The sequence below is a fragment of the Lytechinus variegatus genome, chromosome 10 (assembly GCF_018143015.1).
Source record: "Lytechinus variegatus isolate NC3 chromosome 10, Lvar_3.0, whole genome shotgun sequence".
Taxonomy (NCBI): Eukaryota; Metazoa; Echinodermata; class Echinoidea; order Temnopleuroida; family Toxopneustidae; genus Lytechinus; species Lytechinus variegatus.
In genome coordinates this window covers 8,539,998-8,563,966 of record NC_054749.1, presented here as the reverse complement: position 1 = coordinate 8,563,966, position 23,969 = coordinate 8,539,998, and the positions used below count along the sequence as shown (strand labels likewise).

The 23,969-nt window shown below is 35.6% G+C and overlaps 1 protein-coding gene across 2 annotated transcripts; it reads right to left on the bottom strand.

The window, feature by feature from the left end:
• Nucleotides 1-1,961: 1,961 nt before the first annotated feature.
• LOC121422943 (methyltransferase-like protein 27) lies at nucleotides 1,962-22,467 on the bottom strand. 2 transcript variants are annotated; one of them, XM_041618184.1, is made up of 7 exons: nucleotides 22,395-22,466; nucleotides 18,297-18,338; nucleotides 16,605-16,730; nucleotides 11,593-11,721; nucleotides 7,576-7,714; nucleotides 6,489-6,584; nucleotides 1,962-2,891 (listed from the first exon to the last, which is right to left on the bottom strand). In XM_041618184.1, the coding sequence occupies exons 3-7, from the start codon at nucleotides 16,701-16,703 to the stop codon at nucleotides 2,674-2,676; spliced, it is 681 nt and encodes a 226-aa protein (XP_041474118.1). In that variant the 5' UTR covers nucleotides 16,704-16,730; nucleotides 18,297-18,338; nucleotides 22,395-22,466; the 3' UTR covers nucleotides 1,962-2,673. The 2 variants fall into 2 exon arrangements, with proteins under 2 accessions (XP_041474118.1, XP_041474119.1); XM_041618185.1 differs by lacking the exon at nucleotides 18,297-18,338 and having other exon boundaries at nucleotides 22,395-22,467.
• Between the last annotated feature and the right edge of the window lie 1,502 nt (nucleotides 22,468-23,969).

The window sequence follows — 23,969 nt, the reverse complement described above, 5'->3', positions numbered from 1 at the left end:
CCTGCCCTCTTTGGCAGCTGCACGTCTCTTAAGAGCTTTGAATTTGTTTGAATCAATGATAAAATGTACGCTGGTGTATAGCCTTCACTTTAAAAGAAAAATACAGCTGTACTATGAGGCTTAACTTCAGTAAAGTCTACCAAAGTTTGAAAAACACACACTGAAGGCAGGTGTTCCCAAACTTTTGGAGGGGAGTGTATATATAAAATGTATATCTACATGATATATGTCACAACTGTCACTTGTAATTCCACAATTTCTTTTCTAAAGAAATGCGGTTCTACTTTTTCAAACCCATCTGCATTTCATGAAACCATATGATTTGTCTTATTTGAAAAAAAGTAAGGAGTTTCAATACTGTATATAAAAAATATTGATCATCAAGGGAAGTCCAAATAGATGGTCATGATGATTGATATGTATTTTCTTTTTTACATCTTATAATAATTCCACATTAGCATGCAAGAGGAAGTCATCTTCCAGGCTAGGTTGAAATAATTATAAAAGTTTTCTTTTCATGCTCAATGAAAAGAAATTAACCTGCTCTGATCAGTGAAAATCACCAGTTTGGCTGAAGGGATTCACAAAAGAATAAACCTACATGAAATCAATTAAAATGTTTAGAATCACTTATTTCATGTTCTATGGAGATAAACAAAGTACTTTTTCAGTTCACTTTATGTTAAATCAATTAAATGAACTTAAGTATGCCTACCAGTTATGGTTTCTGAATCCAAATCCTGCAATTAAATGCATTATTATATTGTGAGCCGGGACATGTCCCGTACGACACATCGTGTGTCGTACGGGACAACTTTTAATAGGACAATAATTGAAAAATGAAGGGCAGTAATTAGATCCTTATGGGATATATCGATCACCCATGGGTCAAACAAAGAGAATCTGACTTTATGAAATTGCATCATCAAAAATAAAATTGTAGGAAAAACTTTTGCATTGTCATGTGTCGTACGGGACATCGCCAAAAATAGGTTCGGAAAAATAAGGGCTGCCCCTATTATGGATCATGAAAATGTTGTAGATATTATTTGGAACCATCAGTGATATATTATTCTATTGACCTCCAATATTTTCAATCTTCTCTTGCTTTGCAAATAATTGTTTCAGGCACTGTTTGTACTTGACTATTCAATGTGCAAAATTATTGAAAATTTAAAATTCCATTGTTCCCCCCAATTAAAACTATATCTGTCTTCACGTTTGGTTAAAACTCACAATTTTCATAAAATATAGGTATCATAGTAAAATATTACATTACTTATGACTTATTGAAAGCATGTTGAAATTAATGATATTTTTGAAGTTCTAGAGTGGAATCGCCCTAATACATAATGAGTCATGAAGTCATATTGCATAAAGTATAACAATTTTTTACTGATTTGATACGCCCTGATAAGAGTTATCCTTTCTTCAGTTTCTGGTACTGTTTTCAAACATGCATGACTGATAACAAGACAATTTTCAGAAGGTAGTAAAATGTTAGTTGCGCAAATTTTTAAAGAAGTCGTAACTTCTGCACACGCGGAAAATTTACCTATTTACACATATCCTATTGCACACACAGACACACCCACACAACAAATCACCTCTAATAAATGATATTTTACATTTTATATAGCACGATACCAATCAATGACTGCTCAAACCGCTTCACAATAATTACTACCCGGTCACTGGATTCATAGCTTTTTTTCGAGGCCTGTTTTAGGGGCACACCTGCTAAACCAGAGACAATGACGCCCCCCCCCCCCCCCGTACCCAATTGGTGCCAGGTAAAAATGGCAGAGGTAAAAATGGCAGAGGTAATAATGGCAGAGGTAAAAATGGCAGAGGTAAAATGACAGAGGTAAAAATTTTACCTGCCATTTTTACCTTTGCCATTTCTACCTCTGCCATTTTTACCTCTGCCATTTTTACCTCTGTCCTTTTTACCTCTGCCATTTTTACACCGACCCTACCCAATTGTCCTGGGTGGGAGAGACCATGCGTGGATTATCACTTCGCCAAAGGCGAGGGTCGAAACTGCTACACCACTACGCTCCCATCTCGATCTCCCCCACACACGTAAGCACCAAGATAACAGTAGAGGCCACTCGGTTTTACTTTTCAAACTTGAACTTTACTGGTTTACATCTCCAATACTTATCCAGTCCATTCTCAAAGCAGTAGACACTGCGTGCATTAACTAATTTATTACTGAGCGTTTTCTCATTCTTATATAAGAAGATTTCTTACGTTTTTCATTGACTGATCTTAGGATAATCCATTTTTATGATGACCTCTTGTAGGCCCATGTTCATACTTCAGACAACACAACTACATGTAGACCTACAGTTGACATTTTTTTTACTTTATAGAATAGCCTTGAATCTTCGTTGTTTTGGAATTCGTTATACATATTCACTGAAAGTTTTTATATGTGCACATATAATAATAGGATATTGTGTTGATAACATGTGATAATTTTCAATCTATATTTAATGTGTAGTGATCGGATGTAGATATACTAGTAATTCGGCTTAATACCAAATACGAGCTTTCCACAATATAAAGTATCATTCAGCACTATTGTGATCATATGCACTATTTATGTATTATCTATTTAATAACATTGTACAAAAATATTTAATGAAACCTTTCCCTTGCCAGCGGTCATTCGGTATTTTGCTCTTTTTGTGTTGGTAGTAAAATGTATGACAATATGACGCCAGGAATGTCGATGTTAATTTCTGTCGTGTATCTTATCACATCGTGCGACAGTTTCGCCAGAACGCCCTCTTCGACAAAACGTGGTAAGGTACTTTTAAGTTTAAGGCCTCCAAGCTCTTCTTCAAAAGCCTTCTGTCGAGTCGCAATCACCATGTATCCACCTAATGCATGTAAATGCAGAAAAGATATGAGGAAGTGAAAAAACAACTTCGTTTAATGTATCATTTTCTTTAGCTAATGCTGTTTCTGATGATCAATGATACGGTAAATTGCCAATTCGTCTACTGACAACTCGTCCACTCACCACATGGTCTACTTTCATTTAGTCTAATGCTATTTCGTCCAACAGTTCGTCTAACAAACATTTGTTCCAATCATCACTTCGTCTAATCACCATTTCGTCTATGACCATTTCGGCTCATAACCAGTTGGTCTAATATCCATTTCATTTTCATTCATTTTGCACAATTTAACATTTAACAATCTAATTTAACAATTAGACCAAATGGGATATGGACTAAATGGCTATTGTACCAACTGGTTATTAGGCGGAATTGCCTAAGACTGAATGCAGTCCATGTAGTTAGGGTAAACCATGTGGTGAGTAGACGAGTTGACAAATTGACGAATTTACATTAAACAAATTTTTTTCGTTTTTTCCACTCCTGAAGACGGACAGTCAACCTGTCCTAAACGTCGAGTCTCTCTACTACTCATCATCTCTACTCGCCGACTCAAGCCAGCATCTCCTCATCAGCTCTACTACTCAAGCTGTTCTCACTCAACATTCCTTCTGGTTTACAGTTTTCAGGACTATTTTCAAGAAAGAATACTCTACTCTTAAATCTGCACTTTCTCGCCTATCCACCTCCTCTCTTCTTCTATCCACTGTTTCTATAACACCCCACATGGTGTACCGTAAACCACATCAGCAATTAAACGAATTGGAAATAAACCAATGATATACCAGTAGCAAGATAGATCTAGAAAAAAAAATCATTATAGTTGGGTCATTTTTAACACTTTCGTGATCGTCAATCATTTACAATCTAAAATGTGACAAATTATCATGAGGTTGGAGATTACGATTGTCGACAGTAAAATTATCTTCTATTAGCCAAAGTGTATAAAACTTGTTTGTTGCACCACAAATAACTGTCGCCCCGCGACAATTTGTGCAAACTTTGAACCCACAAAATTGTCACCCCTGCACAAATTTTCGCCTCGTGACAATTTGTGATGCAGGTGCCGGTCTCAAATTCTTCAGCATAATGTGCCAATTTGTGTCGGCAAAATAAGAAAACTAGACCACAAATTGTCGCCCCATACCCAAATTGTTTTCAACCACCAGTCTGTGTAGTGTGTGTGTCGGGGTATGCGTCGTTGTTTGCGGTAAAGTTATGTGCTTTGTGTCAGGCTAAGTTTTGTGTTGGTGTGTGTGAGGGTGTGCATGTATTGGTGCGTATTATAATCAGTGTTTATCATCATTAGTTTTTAGGAGTTATATCAACTTGGTCTTGCAGTAGCAGTTGGTCAAACTCTCTGATCGTCTAGTATCATACGAGCGAAACCCATTCGTGGTAGTAATCTAGTAACTTCCACTCAGTGTAATTTATAAGAGTTGATAGAATATAATTGGTCGGTATCATTGCCGAATCGTCGAATTGCCAAATGGTCTAATCACCTTTTGGTCTAAATCCCAAATAATTATTTCCAGTCTGTTACAGGAATTGACCAAATGGTGTTAATAATAATAATAATAATAGGCATTTATATAGCGCCATCTATCTAGAAATATTCTATTCCGAGGCGCGTTGTTATTATTATCATTACCCCGGCTTTAGCTCAAGCTGCCTCTCAGCGCTCATGCATTCAAGGAATTAATCCTGCCGGGTACCCATTCACCACACCTGGGTCGAGTGCAGCACAATGTGGATAAATTTCTTGCTGAAGGAAATTACGCCATGGCTGGGATTCGAACCCACGACCCTCTGTTTCAAAGTCAGAAGACTTATCCACTGGGCCACAACGCTCCACAGATAGATAGATACTAGACCAAATAGAAATTAGACCAAATGGATATTACACGGAATGGTACATAGGCAAAATGACAATTAGACCAAAAGATAAACTGGTTGTAGACGAAATGGAATAAGACCATGTATAGGATATCGGATGAGGCTTAACGGCCATTAGTCAAATTGGGATTAGACCAACTGGCAATTTAACTTCGGTGAGGCTAATAGAACAGCAGCAGAGCCCGTGGAAAATTAGGTTTTTTATCTACGTGGTCTAAAAACACTGGGACTAGTTCTCAGTTTGTCTGATAACACATCGGCTTAAAGGTATTGTTTAACTTTGTGAGCAGCCAATTCAAAAAAATTCTCAAACCAAGATGAAACATGTGTGCATTATTGAGAATGAAAAGCTAAAACTACAAGGCAAACCCGATTTTGTAAATAGGCGTCTGATAGACGCCTAAATAGTACACATAAGTGTTTGTGATGAAATTAAGATGGTGTTTCCGGACACTTTATATTTCAATTTTTGAAGCACTAGATTATTATTTTTGAACGCAATTTTTTCTGGGCTTCATTCTTGTAAGATATCACAGACACAGGTGACAGGTGTGACCTTCTAGCTCAGATTTTTTAAAAGTCAAACCAATGTTAACCAATCACTTTAACCCATTTTGTCTACTAATAATTTGGTCTAATTTGCAATTGGTGTAACATATACTTGGATACTTGATCTAATTCTCATTTGCTCTAATTGACAATTCGTCTAATAGCCAAATGGTCTAATTGCATTTGCAACTCTACATGACCTATTTTGTTTGTTTGTTAAGTGTTAATGAAATGGGGCGATAATTTGTGGTCTCATATTTTGCACAAAGCAGGTGTGACAATATGTGGTGCAGCACTTGCTTTCAGTTTCAAAATCGATGAATTTAGATTAAATGTAGCAATACTTTACGAAGCAATTGTGAATATACTCTTCAAACCAGTGATCCAGCATATTTTTACATTCTGGATCTCAATCTATTTATTCGAACCTACACTGTAAAAAATGAAGTGCTATTTCAGCTATTAAAGAGCGTGTATAGTGACTGCACTTCGGAGTGCTGTTTTGTCTAGTTCAAATTTGAACGAGAAAAATCAGCACTCCGAAGTGCAGTCACTATACGCGCTCTTTAAGAGCTGAATTAGTACTTCATTTTTTAGAGTGGCATTTTCACTTTCCAATACTCTTTGTTAATCATGTTACCTAAAGTCACGTTTTTGTTAAACTACTTACTTAATACCTACGATGTTATTTAAGGGACTCTGTACTTCAAAAATAATATTTTTATGCTTATTATTATTATTATTATCAATGTAACATATTCTATTTCTATTTTGTTGTGCATGGTGAAAAATAAAACACACAAACAACCAGTATCAGTAAATTACCGGCAAATCGAATGTGTTACTAAAACCACTGGGCATTGGGAAATCTTCGAATATTCTAGCTAAAGTTACGATGTGAAGTGCTCACAGTAGCAGGGGGGGGGTTATTGTGAAATGCAAACTACGTTAAATTTTATTGAATTCCACCCACGCATCTCCATTCTAACAGATATTATTTATGAATAGTAAGCTCTCCGTTGATAACCTGAAGTTGTTGCAAGCACTTTCATTTTTTTGGTGTTTTTTGTATGTGTGTTAAAAGAATTGCATTTCGATTAGGCCCTTGATACATACATTCATCGACCTTACCGGGTTTTAGGAGGCGAAATATCTCTGGGAGACATGTCTGGTTCAAATGCGCACCGGGGACGAACGTTCCACAGGACATAACGACATCAAAATAACCTGATGGGAAAAAAAATGAGAATTCAACTTTGTGAATCGCAAAGCCTACATTTTTAACGCACTCATATTGGCAGATAACATGGCATTCTACATCTACACTCTAAAAAATGAAGTGCTAATTCAGCTTTTAAAGAGCGTGTATAGTGACTACACTTCGGAGTGCTGATTTGTCCAGTTCAAATTTGAACGAGAAAAATCAGCACTCCGAAGTGCAGTCACTATGCACGCTCTTTAAGAGCTGAATTAGCACTTCATTTTTTAGAGTGTATAGATGTTGCATTATGATATAGATTCCTATGCACTACACAGTCAGAATTTCGTCCCTTTGTACATCCCTAGGGGTGCACAGGCTTGTCCCTATACGAGTACCCCCAGCGGTGCACACGTACAGTGTGCATTCCTATTAATTTTTGACAGTTTTGAATAATATGCTTCGCAAGTATTGCACCAAAATGTTATTAATCCTTTTAAAATAAGAATTTAAATAAAAAATATTTTAATCTCCATAATCGAGAAGAAAAAAGGGGAAGGGGAAGATCATATGTCGACTCTCTTGAGAGCTGTGTGTAGGCAAGAGTTGACGTATAGAAACTAGAGCAAGAGAGAAAATGCATCTTTTTCCGATAAATTGTTTACCAAAGGGATTTGACAGGAAGCAGACATGCAGAAAAATCCATCCGACCCTGACCATGCAGTTGGATACTGGACAGAAATCCGAATCTGTCTACTTTACCTATTTACCTTGCTATAGGTCTTTGAATCCGAAGGACGTGGGTTCGATTACTAGCCATGGCGTGTTTTCCATCAGGGAGAAATCTACTCACATTGTGCTGCACTCAACCCCATGTGAGGTAAATGCGGTATATGGAAAAATCCTCGAATGCCATTTTGCCTAGGTAATAGTATCATTGTTTTGCGCAGTTGAGTGTATATTCAGTGAAGAAGTTTCACAATATATATATCAAATTTATAGCATTATTAATATGCTTACCATCAACGTACTCTAGAGGTTCGCTTGGATCAAACTTAGCCCGAACCAGCTTCGAGAAGACATTCTTCTTCTCGCAAATTTTCAGCATACCAGCAGACATGTCCACTCCGTGGACGTTCGTGTATCCTTCTTTGAATAGCTATGAAACAAAAGGAAGGAAAAAGATGGATCAGCGTATCCTTAATCATGAATTGCATGTATACAGGCAAAGGAAAGAGAAGAGCGTGTGCAGGCAAATGGGGGAAATAGACCAATGTACGCTTTGGATAAATTAGTATAGATAATGATATTTACATTATAAATGAATCAAGAAAGAACGAATGAAAGAAAAAAGAAAGAAAGAGAAAAAGAAAGATAGATAGATAATAGTTTGTAAGGATTAGCCGGTTTTTATCTCAAAGGTAAACAAAAAGTACATTTATGTAGATTTTGGAGAAAGAAAGAATCCCATGCACATCATCGTGTTCAGTTGAAGAGAAAATCGCTCAAATATGAGCCACAAAAGTACATTCGAATAAAATGGGGAAAAATCAACATGCATAGGCACTGAAAATATCATCAAAATCGGTTGTAAAATAAGAAATGTTTGACATTTTTTTTTTAGTTTTGCTTAATTTCTTAAAACAGCTTTTTGCATTGCACATCCTGGTCGGTAAGTCAAGGGACTGATGTCCTCACCCATTCATTATTTCTTTTGTATTATGAAATACTATAACTCATTTTCATGTGAAACAAAGTTTCATTCCTCCTTGAATATGTGGTATTACAATTGTTTTAACATTTTGTAATTCAGTCAATTTGGTAATTATTGTCAAATTTGTAAAATATCAATATTATAATATAATTCAAACAATAAAAATCAAAATGATTAGTGAGTGAGGGACATTGACTCCCTAATTTGCATGTAAATGAGTTATGCATGTAACTGTTTTGTGAAAACTAAGATCGATGAACTTTAAAATGCCATTACTTTTTTACTTTACATCCGATTTTGATGAAAGTTTCGGTGTCATGCTTGTTTCATTTTCTCTATTAATTCAAATCAACTTTTTTTCTTGGGTGGAAGTATCTATATATTACGAAGAAATACACGTCAAAGAAATAAATCTTAAAAAATACCATACTATCTGAAACATAATTTATGACCACGTCAATAGACAAATATTATTAAGTAGACGGAGTACATGTTCTTTATATTAACCTTAACAAGACTTTACAATTTTCTTGGACTGATATTAATCCCTTTTCTTGGACTGATATTAATCCCTCTTCTGTCACCTTTTACCGCTAACATGACCGAAAGAAAGTAATTCAATTCAATTCAATTCAATTTTATTTATTTCACTTCCATCAAACAAAAACAAATTGTATACTATATACACTACTCAAAAAAAGTTAAGGACCACTTTTAAAACGTATGTAATTTTTTTTTATATACAAGGTGTTTCTACAATCAACAACTTCCTGACAACAGCAATGCAAAGATACAGCTGTCCTGAATGCCATCAAACACACTGTAATCAATTTGGTTTCAGTTGTTGCATGATGTCTCTCACATCATTGCATATCCTGCAAATCGGGCCCATTGTGAAGTGGTACAAAAGTGGATTCAATAGCATTTTTTGTCTTTAGTCTTTACAATCAACAAATTGCTGACAACAGTAATGCCAGGATACAGGTGTCCTGAATATCCTCAAACACAATGAAATCAATTTCAAACATGCAGTTCTTTCACGATGTTTCTCACATCATTGCAGTGGGCCCGTATAAAAGTGGCTTCCAAAGCAATTACTGTCTTTAAAATCAACAACTTGCCTACAACGGCAATGCCAAGACACCACCTAAGTCAAACAGATGTAGCCAGAGCCCTAGGGATGCTCGAAGCTGGCCTCAGTCAGCGAAGAGTAGCCAGAGTGATGGGCGTGTCACACAGTGTCATTAGCAGAGCAAGTGAAAGACACCGAGAGACAGGGCTATACTCTGAGAGACCCCGTAGTGGCCGACCAGTTTCAACAACCCCTAGAGATGATCGCTACTTGACGAATCTCAGTCTCCGCAACCGCTTTCACAGTGCACGCCGCCTCAATAATGACTTCACTGCAGCAACTGGAGTGATTGTTTCCACTCAAACAATCCGTAACCTACTTCACAGAGCAAATTTAAATGCCAGACGGCCAGCTCAGTGTGTCCCACTCACCCCTGCTCACAGAAGAATTCGTCTCAACTGGGCTCGGCAGCATGTCAGATGGACCAGACAGCAATGGCGTAGAGTTCTGTTCACAGATGAGAGCAGATTTTCCCTTGACCACAATGATGGAGGTTTGAGAGTCTGGAGGCGACCAGGAGAGAGATTTGCTGACCCCTGTATTGCAGAACATGACCGTTATGGGGGAGGCAGCATCATGGTGTGGGGAGGCATCACCTATGACAACCGTACTCGTCTCTACGTGGTCCCAGGGAGAGCAATGACAGGAGTGAGGTACAGGGATGAAGTCCTCGAACCTATTGTGGTGCCATTTGCTGAAAATGTGGGTGAAAACTTCATTTTGATGGATGACAATGCCCGTCCCCAGTGAGCTAGGGTGGTGACCGAGTTCCTTGAGGGCCATGGAATTGAGCGTATGGAGTGGCCAGCGAGGTCCCCGGACTTGAACGCGATAGAGCACGTCTGGGACATGATGGGGAGAAGTATCCAGCAGCTCAAAGCCCATCCACTTGGACTGCAGCAGCTGGGTGTGGCTCTGGAGGCTGCATGGGATGCACTGGTCGTCAGAGACATTAATCACCTCATTAGCTCCATGAGACAGCGCTGTGAAGCCGTTATTGCTGCAGGAGGTCATACGCGATACTAGGCTGCCTGAAAGACACTCAGACATTCGTTTTTTCCTCTTCATGTCGATAGTTGATACCCCTGTGAACCCACTTTTCAGGATGTGCAGTGATGAGAGCGACAGTGTGCAACAACTGAAACCACCCATGCGTGAAATTGATTACAGCGTGTTTAAGGACATTCAGGACAGTTGTACTGAGGTATTTCCAGAAATAAACCACCTTGTATAAAAAAAATTATAGACGTTTTAAAAAGTGGTCCTTAACTTTTTTTGAGTAGTGTATAAACATAGGTATTTGTATCCGTTGCAAAGAAACAAAAATAATAATATATATGTTGTGAAAAACACTTACACAATTTGGAGGTTTTAAATAAGTATACTATTTTTCAATAGAAATTAAATCAAGATGGAAATGGAGGGACCCACTAAAAAGCAATGCTTGTACAATGTGGGCCCCTCAAAAAATAGATAACAAAACCAATAACAAATACAAATACAGACATATGTAATCAAATGAGAAAAGATAAATAAAATAAAAGAGAGAGAAATAATACTCACAAAATGAATACGAAGTTATAAAAAAATATAGGTTGTATAGGACAGAACGACCCGTCATTGTAAGGTCAACAATCATGGGCCTATGATACTTTTAAAGTGGAAATTCATCTAACAGTGAAAGATAAAGAAACAGCAAAGACATTTGCCCTGGGAAGCAGGGGTGCCGAAATACCACCCAAGATTTCCCTTGGACGGAGGTGCTGCGTACACAGCCAACAATCCCTGGAAATCTAGTATGTATGCTAAATAGCAGAAATTTAACCCAAGTCACCTTTCTTTTGTAGCAAAAATCCGTTTTTTCATTGACAAATTTTCCCTGGACCACAATCACCTTCAGTTTGTAGGCAAACCTTGTTTTTTTCGTTGTTCTGATTGTAAAAATTGAACCAGCACCCCTGTTAAGATGTAGTTTTCAGGGCCCTAAGCAAAGAACCACCGAAATAACATATCCAATAACCGCCAATTATTTGGATCAAAACTTGTCCCGCTGAAACTTCTCATATAAAGCTTATTTAGCTAGCTTTGTGTAGTGAAGAACGAACTTTAAAGAGGTCTAAGAAACGAATATCATGATTTACTCCTTTTTCTCGAGAAATGTAAGACAGGGTCTGTTTATAGAAATAGTCACCTCTTCCCCAACAAGTCCTGTACCGCATCCAACATCAAGTATCTTGACATTTCGATTCGGCTCAAGCTGGATGACCGCCCTGGCTGTTTCATAGGGAGCGTTGTATAAGTACTGTGGATCATGCATTCCCTGAGGAAAGAAGCAAAATCAAAATAAAAGAAGTCAAAAGACGAAAACGGAGATGAGAGAATGTTGTCTTTGAAATGGCAAATCTATCCTCTAAAATCAAAAGTTCATTCGTACCTCAATGATCTTCAAGTTTTGTATGTTTTATAATTTTTGTTTTGAAGAGAATAAAGCCGGGAAATAACGTTGCAATAAATTTAATTCACATTTCAGGCAATATTTTTTCATTTCATTTATTTATTCCAAATTCTCATTAAAAACATACAACATACAAATAAAAAAATACACTATATACAACTAAAGATACGAAAGTAGAATAACAGAATAAATGAGAATATGAGGGAGTCAGCATAGGCAGTGGCCTTTCTAAGGCTGGGCTCCCGAGACCATAATAAATTTATGATAATCTTGGAAGATAGAGAGAGAGAATGTATAGTATATGGGTGGGTAGTAAGGCAATTATAACTTATAATTATAACTTTCATATTTATTCATAGTCAACAATAAGGAATTTTTATATCTGTTTTTGTAGCAGGCAAGAGATAGGCATCTTTTTATTTATTTAGGTATTTTGTTACAAAATAACCCCAGCATATTTTACAGAATTTATAGAAGATTCATAATTCAACAAAGGAATAACTGGATTGTCTTGTTGAATATGAATGGACATTAATTTGCAGTCAATCTAAAGTATTTTGTGAATATAGGAGGAGGCAACTAGTGCTCAAACATGTACATAAAATATGCTATTTGTAAATTGTAAATTCAACAAAGGTCCAGATGGTGTTCTAGGGTTGGAGTTATTAATTGCTCGTAATGCTCTCTTCTGCAAGACAAAGACTCTATTTAAATGTGTTTGAGCACAGTCATTGTGCAGTAAGTTAAATGTGGTAAAATTGTTGCATTATGAATGTATAATAGTATTTCACGTGGTATGAAATGTCTTAATCCAAATATAACACCAATAGCATAAGATATCTTTGTAAAATTACATTTACATGAGAAGACCATGACAGGTTTTCATCTATAGAGTGATTCCAAGAAAACTAATTGTAGAATCTTATAATATGCTTTTATCGTTCAAGTAGATATCACTAAGATTGTTCAAAAGTTTCAATTTTTTGTTTTGAATATCATATAATTTGTCTTAGAAGAGTTAATAACCAACTTATTTACAAGAAACCACTCTTCGATCCTAGGTATTTCTACATTCAGGATATAATTTAAATCGACAACACTTTTACCTGACAAAAAAACTTGTATCATCTGCAAAAATAATAGGGCACAGCTGGTGACTAACATATTGGACATCATTAATATATAACAAGGGGCCGAGGATTGAACCTTGCGGCACGCCTGTTTTTATTTGCAGTAATTGTGAATTTATACCACTGATGGATACAAACTGTTGTCTGTTACTCAAAAAACTCTTAAACCATTCTAAAAAAAGTACTTCTTATACCATAATGATGAAGTTTATATAATAGAATTTTGTGATTTATTGAGTCAAATCTTTTGACAAGTCCAGAAATATACCCAACCCAATATTTTTTTTTCAAATGCTGTATTGAGATTTTCAATAAATTCCAACAGAGCCATGCATGTAGAATGTCCGTATCGAAATCCAAGTTTTTTTTGTATAATATATTATGTTTATTTAAGAAGGACATTAGTTTGTTATAAACTTGTTTTTCAAATACCTTTGAGAAAATAGATAAAAGTGAAACTGGACGATAGTTTGTACACAAATGTTTGTCTCCTTTTTTTAAATAAAGGCAAGACTTTGGTTGTTTTCAAAGATTCTGGAAAGCATCCAGTTTCAATAGAAATATTGAATATATGTGACAGGACTGAAGCTATTTTTAAAACTCTGCTATCAATTTCATCATGCCCTGGGCTCTTGCAATCTTTTAATCCAAATACAGCATTTATAACATTAGCTTCAGATATGGCTGTATACAAAAAAATGAATGTGGGTAAACAGTAGTTAAAAAGTCTGACGGATTCTTGTTAAAAAGACGTATGGTATCAAGACTACTATCTCCATTAGGAACAAAATATTGATTAAAATGCAACAAAATATCACAAGGTTCTGTTAAACATGTATTGTCAACCACCAGAGATGGAAAGTCAGATTTCTTTTTGTTTTTCAAAACATTATTAATTACCTCCCAAGTTCCCTTTAAATCGTTTTTAACGGAACCAAACTTTCTTTCAATCTCTCTTAGCTTTTCTAACAGCAGAATTTACAATAATCCGTTGCTTTTTATAAACAAATTCTCTGTATGATGTTGTATTTTTAATAAACTTGTGGTAAATGAAATTCTTTTTTGCGTCAAAGCGTTTTCAGTGATTTATTATACCAGGGGCTCCTTTTTATTGTGTTTTCTCTATATTCAAGCTTAGGAAAATGTGTATCTACTGAATACATTCATAAATATATCATACATATTATTTACATCAAAATTGTAAGAAGAATCAACAAGTACGGTATTCCAATTGATGTCCTGCAATGAAGAACAAAATGATAAAATGTTGTCTTCATTAATAACTCAAATCCTTGGTGATGAGTGATATGACTTTTTTCCCTGGTGAATCAATATCAGACAGTGTATAACTAAATATGGGCATGTTATCACTTATCGGGTATGTTATAATACCAGATAAAGAGATATTTTTAAAATCATTTACAAAAATATTGTCTAACAAAGTAAAAGTTTCGATCGTGACTCTGGTGGGTTTACTAATAACAGGTGTAAATGCATATGAACTCATAAATTGTAGAAGTTCAGATGACTGTACCGAATTGTGTAAAAAAATGATCAATGTTAAAATCTCCCATTATGTAACAGGATTTGTTTTCATAAACAATTTGAAAAAAAAAAGCATTGGTTCAATATTCTTTAAAAGAACGTACTGACTGAGATGGTGGTGTATAAATAATGCCCACAATAACATTATGCCTATTAAACTTCAGTTCAATAAATATTGTTTCAACTTCGTTAACAAATAAATTTAAGTCAGTACGTATTTTATAATTCAATGTATATTTCATGAAAAAACCAAGACCACCACCGGTTCGATCCTTTCTTCCTTTGTTCACAACATCATAACCATTTACGCTGAACACTGGTAATAAATTTTCATTATCTTTCAACCATGTTTCGCTTATCCCTAAAACAGAGAAATTAGTATTTATATTCGATACACATGGAGTTAATCAATATTCTTCTTAAGACTTCTCATGTTACAATGCATAAAAGATGAAGTATTGCACAAAGGTGAATCTTTTAATTCATAATATGATTAATCTAAGCATTTAATAGGGACATCGTCCATCACGAATATACATAGCTAATTGTATAAAGCTCAACCTTGCCTGGCTCACAAAAAAGCTGTGACCTATAATAACAGTTCGTACAGAAATAGACATTGAATTGCCTGTCAAGTAAACTGAATAATAAAGATGCATTAAATACGGCAAAACACAATGAAAAAATGGGGGATTGTGAATGCAAATCTAGATACGAAAGTAATTAGTTACAAAAAAAATTGAAATCCAAGATAGATGTATGAAGTTAAGAACAATACAATAAGTTATTATAGGTTGAAACATTATGGTGAATATGCCATCTGAACAGTTTTTCTTACTAGATGAAGACAGTTTGTAAATTGCACTGACCCTTGATACATGACGTAGATTATAATTTCAGCAAATCTTCTTTACAATGTATGAAGTGCTTGGCTGTACTGCCATTACTCTTTGTAGTCGGCGCAAATATATGGCCATCGGATGACCGTGCAGCTTGAACTTTATTACAAGTCTGTGTTGCATGTTGAAGATCAAAGTTCTTTGATGCCAAGTCTTCATATACTTCGATTCCTGTACCTTTGGGTCGACTTCGGCCTTTTATCAACATTTGACGAACACGATAAGAGCAGAGCTTCACAATTATTCCATGCTTCTTTTTTTTCTTGTTTTGTATTTATGGCTAGGGACTCCATAACTAACCAGTGGATACCCCCCCCCCCCCCGCAGCATCAATGTTTTAATATTTGACTCAAATTACTTTGCTCCAAATTGAAGAATTGTAAAAGAGAATAATGTTACAATGCAGACCTCCGATTGTTATCGGGCTTCATGTAATCGATATTAAGAATGGAACAATTCAATGTTTCCAAAAAATCAATCCATTCATAACTATCCAACAAGGCAATTGGGTGAATTCCATAATACCACTTTTAAGAACTTTGCTGGCTCTGCACACATTTATAACAACTGCAAAATCTTTGAACTCTTTTAAGACTAAATTCAATTATCTCTATTAAAATCTTATAATGTACCCTCAATTTAAATCTAATTCATCATCTCTGTCAAGCCATCATTTTTAAGGGGCCCACATTGTACAAGCATTGCTTTTTACTGGGTCCCTCCATTTCCATCTTAATTTAATTTCTATTGAAAAATAGTATACTTATTTGAAACCTCCAATGTGTTGCCAAAATTGTCCCAAGTGTTTTTTTTTCACAACATATGCATTATTGCATTGCAACGGATACAAATACTTATGTTTATATATGGTATACAATTTGTTTTTGTTTGATGGAAGTGAAATAAATAAATTTGAATTTGAATGGAACACCCTTCCCCCACCCCCTCGATCCCTTTTATCCCGTGCAGCAAGATTGGAAGGCATGGGAGCCCACCCTAGAAAAATGTGGGGGTTTTTTAATGAAAAGCAAAAACGACATGCTCGATATCCGATGAGGATTGCCGATGGGTTTCCGCTTCCCAAATTTCTATGTTTACTCATCATACATGGCGTCTATGGTCCAGCAGTTTTTATTACGACAAATACAAAAAGATACTCATAATTCTGTTTTACCTCATCGTAGTACTCGCATATTTCGTCGTATTTTTTCTCAAGTTCATCCACATCTTTGGTGTCTCGCAAACCTTTTGCTTTCTCACTCCAGGTAGACATGTTTCCTCTTCCAACTGATTTTTATTTCTGTTAATGATAAAAATTATATACTGTTAACCGTCTTCTACTACTATTACTACTTCTACTACTATACTACTTCTACTTTTACTTCTTCTACTACTACTATTGCTGCTGCTACTACCAGGCTACTACTACTGTTACTACTAACATTGGCGTATCATTAGCATTATTTTAGTTACCTGTATTTTAAAGTCCTGTGGAGACTACATTAAATGCAACTCCATTTGATAGGGAACTACTCCCCCTCCTCCTTCTACTACTGCTACTAGTACTACTACTATAGCAGCAGCAGCAGCAGTAGTAGTAAAGTAATAGTAGTAATAGTAGTAGTTGCAGTAGTAGTAGTAGCTGTAGTAGTAGTAGAAGTAGTAACAGTAGTTGTAGTAGTAGTAGTAGTAGTAGTAGTAGTAGCAGCAGTAGCAGCAGCAGTAGTAGTAGTAAAAGTAGTGTAGTAGTAGCAGTGGTAGTGGTAGTAGTACACTCTAAAATATTCGGGTAAAAATGCTCCATGAGGGTAATTATGTTTCCAACCAATATTGGGCATTTCTTTGGGGCATTTTTATTTATCCAGTGTGAAAAAAATTCCCATTCTAAAGTAATTGCTGATTATTTTTAACCTTACTGGACAATATGCTTCCCGCATTGGGTAAAATACTGCCCCGCTACGCATAGACCTAGTACATATTATATGTAAATAGTTTTTGTTGTTCTGCTCTAAAGAGCCTTGAGCATCTAATCAAGATGCAAAGTGCGCTATTCAATTCTCATGTATTAGTATTATGATTATGATTATTATAACAATTATTATTAATATTCTATTCACAACTAGGGACATCATATACAACACTGAGGGGAGATTATGCTGCTGGTCCTGAAATACGCACTCCGTGACACAAATGGGGTCATTATACCAACGCGCAAAAAAAATTAACAACACGTACGCACAAGCAATAGAAAAAAAAGTGTTGAACTCTGACTTGACCTTTCAGAGTACTAAGGCCCGAATTCACAAAGGTGGTTTTGAAAACCCACGGTTGAGTCCATGGTTTATGCAGATTTTCTGTATAAATTACGCTTAATTTAGCGCGTATACAGAAGCGGATCTAGAGGGGCTGATGAGAGTACAAGCACATACTACTACTGCTACTACTACTACTATACTATACTACTAGACCTATTACTACTACTACTAATACTGAGTAAGATAGTCCTTATTCAAAATTATTCGGGCATACTTATTCTGCCGTTTATGTATCTTAATGGTGTTTATTATTGCACAGCTTCCCCAAGATGTACAACGATATTAAGGTGAAATCATGGCAAAATATAAATTCTTTAGAATATAAGGCGGAAGGAATGGTTTGATTCTCTTAATACAACCTATCGTACGATATATTTTAAGCATGATGCCCCATGTCATGCTAGAGTCAAGTGTTACAACCCAAGTATTTTGATCATATTTACATTTCTATGAGATCATTTCAATATTTTATCATTAAAGCATCATTTTCAATATTTTCTCATGACCAAAAGTCATGACTTCTGTCTTTGGTTGGATGCAAATGCATGTACCGTTACGGTTGAGCCAGTTACATCAGGACAGAGCAGTATCATCTGTATAAAGAGACATTTTAGAATTAACATTCAAATTCATAGTACATATATCATTGATAAAATTACAAAATATCAATGGACCCAATATGGATCCCTGTGGAACGCCAGATCTAATTTTTACACTTTCACTGATACAATTATTAACTATGACAAAATGTCTCCTGTTTGTTAAGTATGCTTTCATCTAATCATATTCGTTACCCTTAATTCCATAATACTTAACTTTTCCAAGAATGAAATTGTGTGTTACGTAAATTGAGGAAAATATCTCCGATGATTCGTCCTTGATCATTTATATCAAACAAATAGTCTGTAAATTCAGTTAGACATGTAGTAGTAGAATGCAAAGGTAAAACCTGACTGGGAATTCGTTAGCAGTTTGTTTTCATTCAAGTATTCATAAAGTTGATTGTGGATTGTCTTTTCTAGTAGACAAGGCAGCTAATTATAATAATATTGGTATATTTACCCAGGAAGCCGCTTCAGTTACGAAAACTGTTCTCCCAGCGGGCCCTGCTATTATCATTACCCCGGCTTTAGCTGGGTAGTCTAGATCTGGACGTTCGTGGTTATTTGTTTGGAAAACCCTGCACGCTTTCACCGCACACATAATATACCCGCCCGACTTTGTTTGTGGAGGTAGGTGAAAGTCGGGCGGGTATATTATGTGTGCGGTGAATAAGTGCAGGGTTTTCCAAACAAATAACCACGAACGTCCAGATCTAGACTATTAGCTGGGCTGCCTAGGCGCTCAAAGCATTAAAGGAATTTCTTCCTACCGGGTACCCTTCATCTCACCTGGGTTGAGTGCAGCAGTGTGGATAAATTTCTTGCTGAAGGAAATTACGCCATGGCTGGGATTCGAACCCACGACCCTCTATTTCAAAGTCCGAAGACTAATCCACTGGGCCACAACGCTCCACAGGTAGAACAGATATCGGTCTGAATTCATCGACATCATATGATCCTCCTTTATGTATTAGAGTCATTCTTACCGTCTTTCAATCTCTTGGAATAATTCGTGTTCGCAAGTCATATTGTATAAATATACCAGTGGTTCTACTAAAAAGAGCCGCCAGTTTAAGAAGCTTGTAATGTGTGCCATCTACTTTGACAATGCCTAAAAAACGTAATTTCTTTTTATTTCACTGAATTTAAATTGACATTCGAGAAAGGATAATGTTTTTTTTATTCTGTTTTTATTATAACAAATTGAAATAAATCACAAAATTTACAAATGATTATTAGGTGATTGCAAATCGCATAAACGCAAGTTAGTTACACCAAAAACCAAAATACTTAATTAATGCCTCAACTGACAGCCCCCCCCCCCACAAAAAAATGTCCCTCTGACTTAAGGCTGAATTAATTCTGAAATGTAGCATTTTCAAATAAATGTTCATAAGTAGAAAGTTCATTGATATAATTTGTATGAAAATATAAATGGTCGCGCTTAAACGGTTTTGTATACACGCTCTGTTACGTAACGGTGGTGCATTTTGGCCTATTCCAAGTTTGCAGCAGTGATGCATTTCTTTCCTTGGCATGTTGACCACCATTTCTACATCCAGGATCTGAGCAGGGACATTCCCCTAATCATATCCAGCTCATCACATCATAATCTTGTGCATGTTCAGAAGGACAAGAAACATAAAAAAATAAATTTGTTCGATGATTGATAAGGGAAATCAATGCAGAAAATGTGAGTGAAATCACCTGAAAATAAAGGGGAATCCACAAGTCAATCACACTTTTCAAAAAGGAACTTTACCTGATAAAATTTTGACCCTTTTTTTCTTTTAAAAAGTTACATTGAATTAACTTGACCTCAGTACCTTAAGTTAACTGAAAAGGCAATGAAAACAAAAATGCAATATATTCTTTGAATTAGGCATGAAACAGACATGACCAATTGTCTCAGTCATTGTTCATCTCCCGTTATCAACCATGAAATGAACTGTCAAATACTGTTTTTGCCCTTCTGAAAATGCTTAAGTATGTGATTTGATGAGCCTGTTTAGATCATCGTAGATATCCGTTCATTTCCCTTTGTAAGTTTGACATCATTATTTTCTTTCTTGTTTTACTTTGGTATAAGGTTTAAAAGAACTGTCCACTTCTCTACTGAATATTACCACTGTTCTGAAAATTCATTCTGATAGTAATTTTTTCAAAACTTATTCAAATTGTTTACTCTTTTTCGAAAATGCTGAAATTTTTGCCACCAAGATATTAATTTGGTTTTTCGGAATCAGTAACAGTAATCCCTTTCTCGTGCTAAATTTAGATAGTATAGTCATTAATCCATGTTACACCTCTTTGCTTAAGACGCGCTGATATTGGGCATGTCTATCACAAATTTCCAACAGAGTACTTATAAAGTACTCCATAAGTTTTCTACACCCTGACCAGATGAATAAAGTTCTTTCTAGTCAATGTTGCTCCTATCTTCTTTTAATGTGTCAAAATCAAAATGTTTGAACGAGCTAAATTTGTTTGTCTTTGGAGAGGTTTATATTAACCTTTAATGACAGTAAATATTACATAGTAATCACTTAAACCTGTTATACAAATTAAATCAATGAGTGATTGTCTGTTAGGCATAACTCTCGTGGGTTCAGATTTAACCTGTGTCATCTGCTCGGTCTTACATAGATTTTTTTACTTCTGTTTTGACAGATTGAGATCAGTTAACATGTTACGGTTATAATATCATGTTGAGACTGACAAGTTTACATTAAATACAACTTAATTTAACAAGGTACGAGTTGTCTTGAGTCTGATTCCTGTTGAAGATGGACGGCTGTAGCGTAGGTCTACTTAATGACTCTTTGTACTTAGAAATAATATTTTTTGGGGGGTTGTTTTCGTTTTATTTTCTTTCTATCGAAATTTCTATATTTAACCATTTATACCGATGATTGTCAAATAGATATTTCCTTCGAGCTATTGCCATTTTCTATAGCTTCTCTAACACAGTAAAGTAATTATTACGATTGTTGAATGAATTCGAACGGATATACGAGATTGCAACATCAGCTTGAAAATGGTTTTAAAAAACAAATGAAAGTTTGAACTGTTTTGAAGTCGAAATTAGATCTATATGCTATCGCAGAAAAGAGCCTAAGATAGTGCTCGCCCTCGGATTCTAATACACATAATTACTGTAGCAGATGCTATTCGAATGGGTGTATAGATTGATGAAAACAGTATATAGGTTTATGTAAGATTACTTTCAACACCTCCCAAAGTAGTGTATCCAAAAAAGAATGCATGATGTGGAGAATATGAAACATCAGGTTCATCCATACAATGGAGAAGTCAATAATGTGTCATGGTAGCAATAAACATATTCAAACAGTGAACCAAAGACAGGATAGCGTTTGTCAAGAATATGATATTTTTATAGTTTTTTTAAGCTTAAACTCACCGGGTTTTTTTTCCAGACATAAGAGAAAGGCCTCTAGACAAACGTTCAAATTATTGTAAAATTGAAAATCGAAAAGAAACCCTAAAATTATTGCATGACTCGCTACACTTATAGCTAGGAAAATAAAATGCGATACTACATGAGGGGAAGGTATACTGGTCCTGGCATGTTTAACGATCTTCATGGCTATATTATACGGTATTCAATATCACTGCAATTGTTGTTGCAGCCTTTTCATATTAAATTCATAGCAAGATCTTTTGTTAGCGCTCAGCATATCGCCACAGACCCGTTTCCGTTGACCCTGACCCTGGCGAAGGCAAAAATAGTATTTAAAAAAATTGCTACAGAGCGACGGCGGCCCAGAGCGACTAGTGAATAGGCTTGACACATATTGCTAGCTATGTACTACGCGTATGCGAGAGAGAGAGGGAGAGAAACGCAGTATACGTTCGTCTTTAGTCGATCTAGGCCTATAGATTATACAGATATATTAGTAGCGTATTTAGTATATAGCCTATATATCTCTATGATCTAGATCTAGCCGATCCATCACGTTACAGTAATCATAATAAACAATTAAGCACATATCTATAACCCATTCATAAATAATAACATTGTCATACCAACAAAGTTGACGGAATGCCATCTTCCATGACAAGGAGAGCAAATTACAAGCTATTCGAAACTTGTCTAAGAGTTGCTGCGCTCAGCTCAGCTAGCTTGATATCACTGATCCTGATCTCTATCAACGAACGTAGAGGGCAGCAACACATAAGCTCAGTGTCGTGAAAACAAACATCTGCAGCATATACACAATATACAAAAAATATTATTCTAAAATAAATGTTTGCTGGTACCCCATCTCCCAGAATTATGTTTGCTGGCATTGATTGTTGTGTATCTTTACACACACACACACACGCACACACACACACAAATAGAAGCACATCATCAGCTAGCTGCACCTGATCAACCATGGCCCTGAAGTGGCAACAAGCAGAAATCCATTATTTAATCGAGTTAATCTCAGATAGACAGGATAAGATATGTAACTGAGAAACTAATCACAATCCTTTTTACAGCAACCAATTCCACATCACTAAAGCACCACTGGATCCATCTTTAAGAACAAGGTAATCACTGATTGCCAATTCACTTTGAATCACGCCATGATCATGATACAATCAGGAAACTAATCATGAATAACGTTTTCAGACATTCCAATCCTTTATACTTAAACATCATCACCTAATCTAAAATATCACAGCATTATATTTGATTTTGACACACACAAAAAAACATATCATCACCATGATCACTCTTATGAATGGGAATAACATCTGAAATAATTCAAAGCACAATCAATTCAATTTGATAACAGACAACAATTTAATATATTATTTTGTCACATTTTCTACACATGAATAACCACAATTTACATGATTATTTAACTATGATTACATAGATCATGACTGTTAAAATTAATTTTTCTGCAAGTCAAGTGACATGCATGTAAAAATTAAAGAGGGCAAGAGCGCGGATTTATAACACACGGCTCTATGGGAGAATATCACATAGTTCACTTTTTTACATTATATTTTCAATATAATGCTGTATGCAACGTTAAAATCACAAGGCAAAACAATTTTATGTTAAAATATATGATAACCATGCATATTTTATAAAGGAGATGGACTGAACATCCAGAAAACGGGGAAAAACGACGAGGTCGACTGAGTAGTAGTTATTCAATGTATACACAACAAAAAAAGGAAGTCCCCCCCCCCAACAAACATCAATAATTTCCTAACCAATGCGAGTTTTGATATATTTTTACATGAGCGTGTAGGTAATTTTATAAGCTACCCTCTGTTGTGGACGTATCTTACGTCATGCTTCAGTGAGCACCGTCAGAAGGCAAAAATATCACTTTTCAAAAGTCACAAGCAAAATATCATGACTTTGATTCCATTTTATTGGAACTAATTCCACATTCTCATCATGAAAAATAGTCAGAAGGCTTGTAAAAGGTACTTTCTAAAAGACGATACAACTTTTTTAGCTAAATTTCACGGTTGAATAAACTCAAGTCCAAATTTGCTATAATTGGATTTTTACTCATTTCTTTCAATAAAAATGCTAGAATATGATGACAGTTATTTTGGGGAAGACTATCTCCAACAATATTCACCGTTTCA

Bases quoted from the DNA above. Each gene is read 5' to 3' on its own strand.
- LOC121422943 (XM_041618185.1), bottom strand. From the start codon at position 16,703: ATGTCTACCTGGAGTGAGAAAGCAAAAGGTTTGCGAGACACCAAAGAT. The intron at 11,722-16,604 runs GTAAAACAGAAT...TTCTTTCCTCAG, and splicing joins TATGCGAGTACTACGATGAG to GGAATGCATGATCCACAGTA. The intron at 6,585-7,575 runs GTAAGCATATTA...TTTTCCCATCAG, and splicing joins ACCTCTAGAGTACGTTGATG to GTTATTTTGATGTCGTTATG.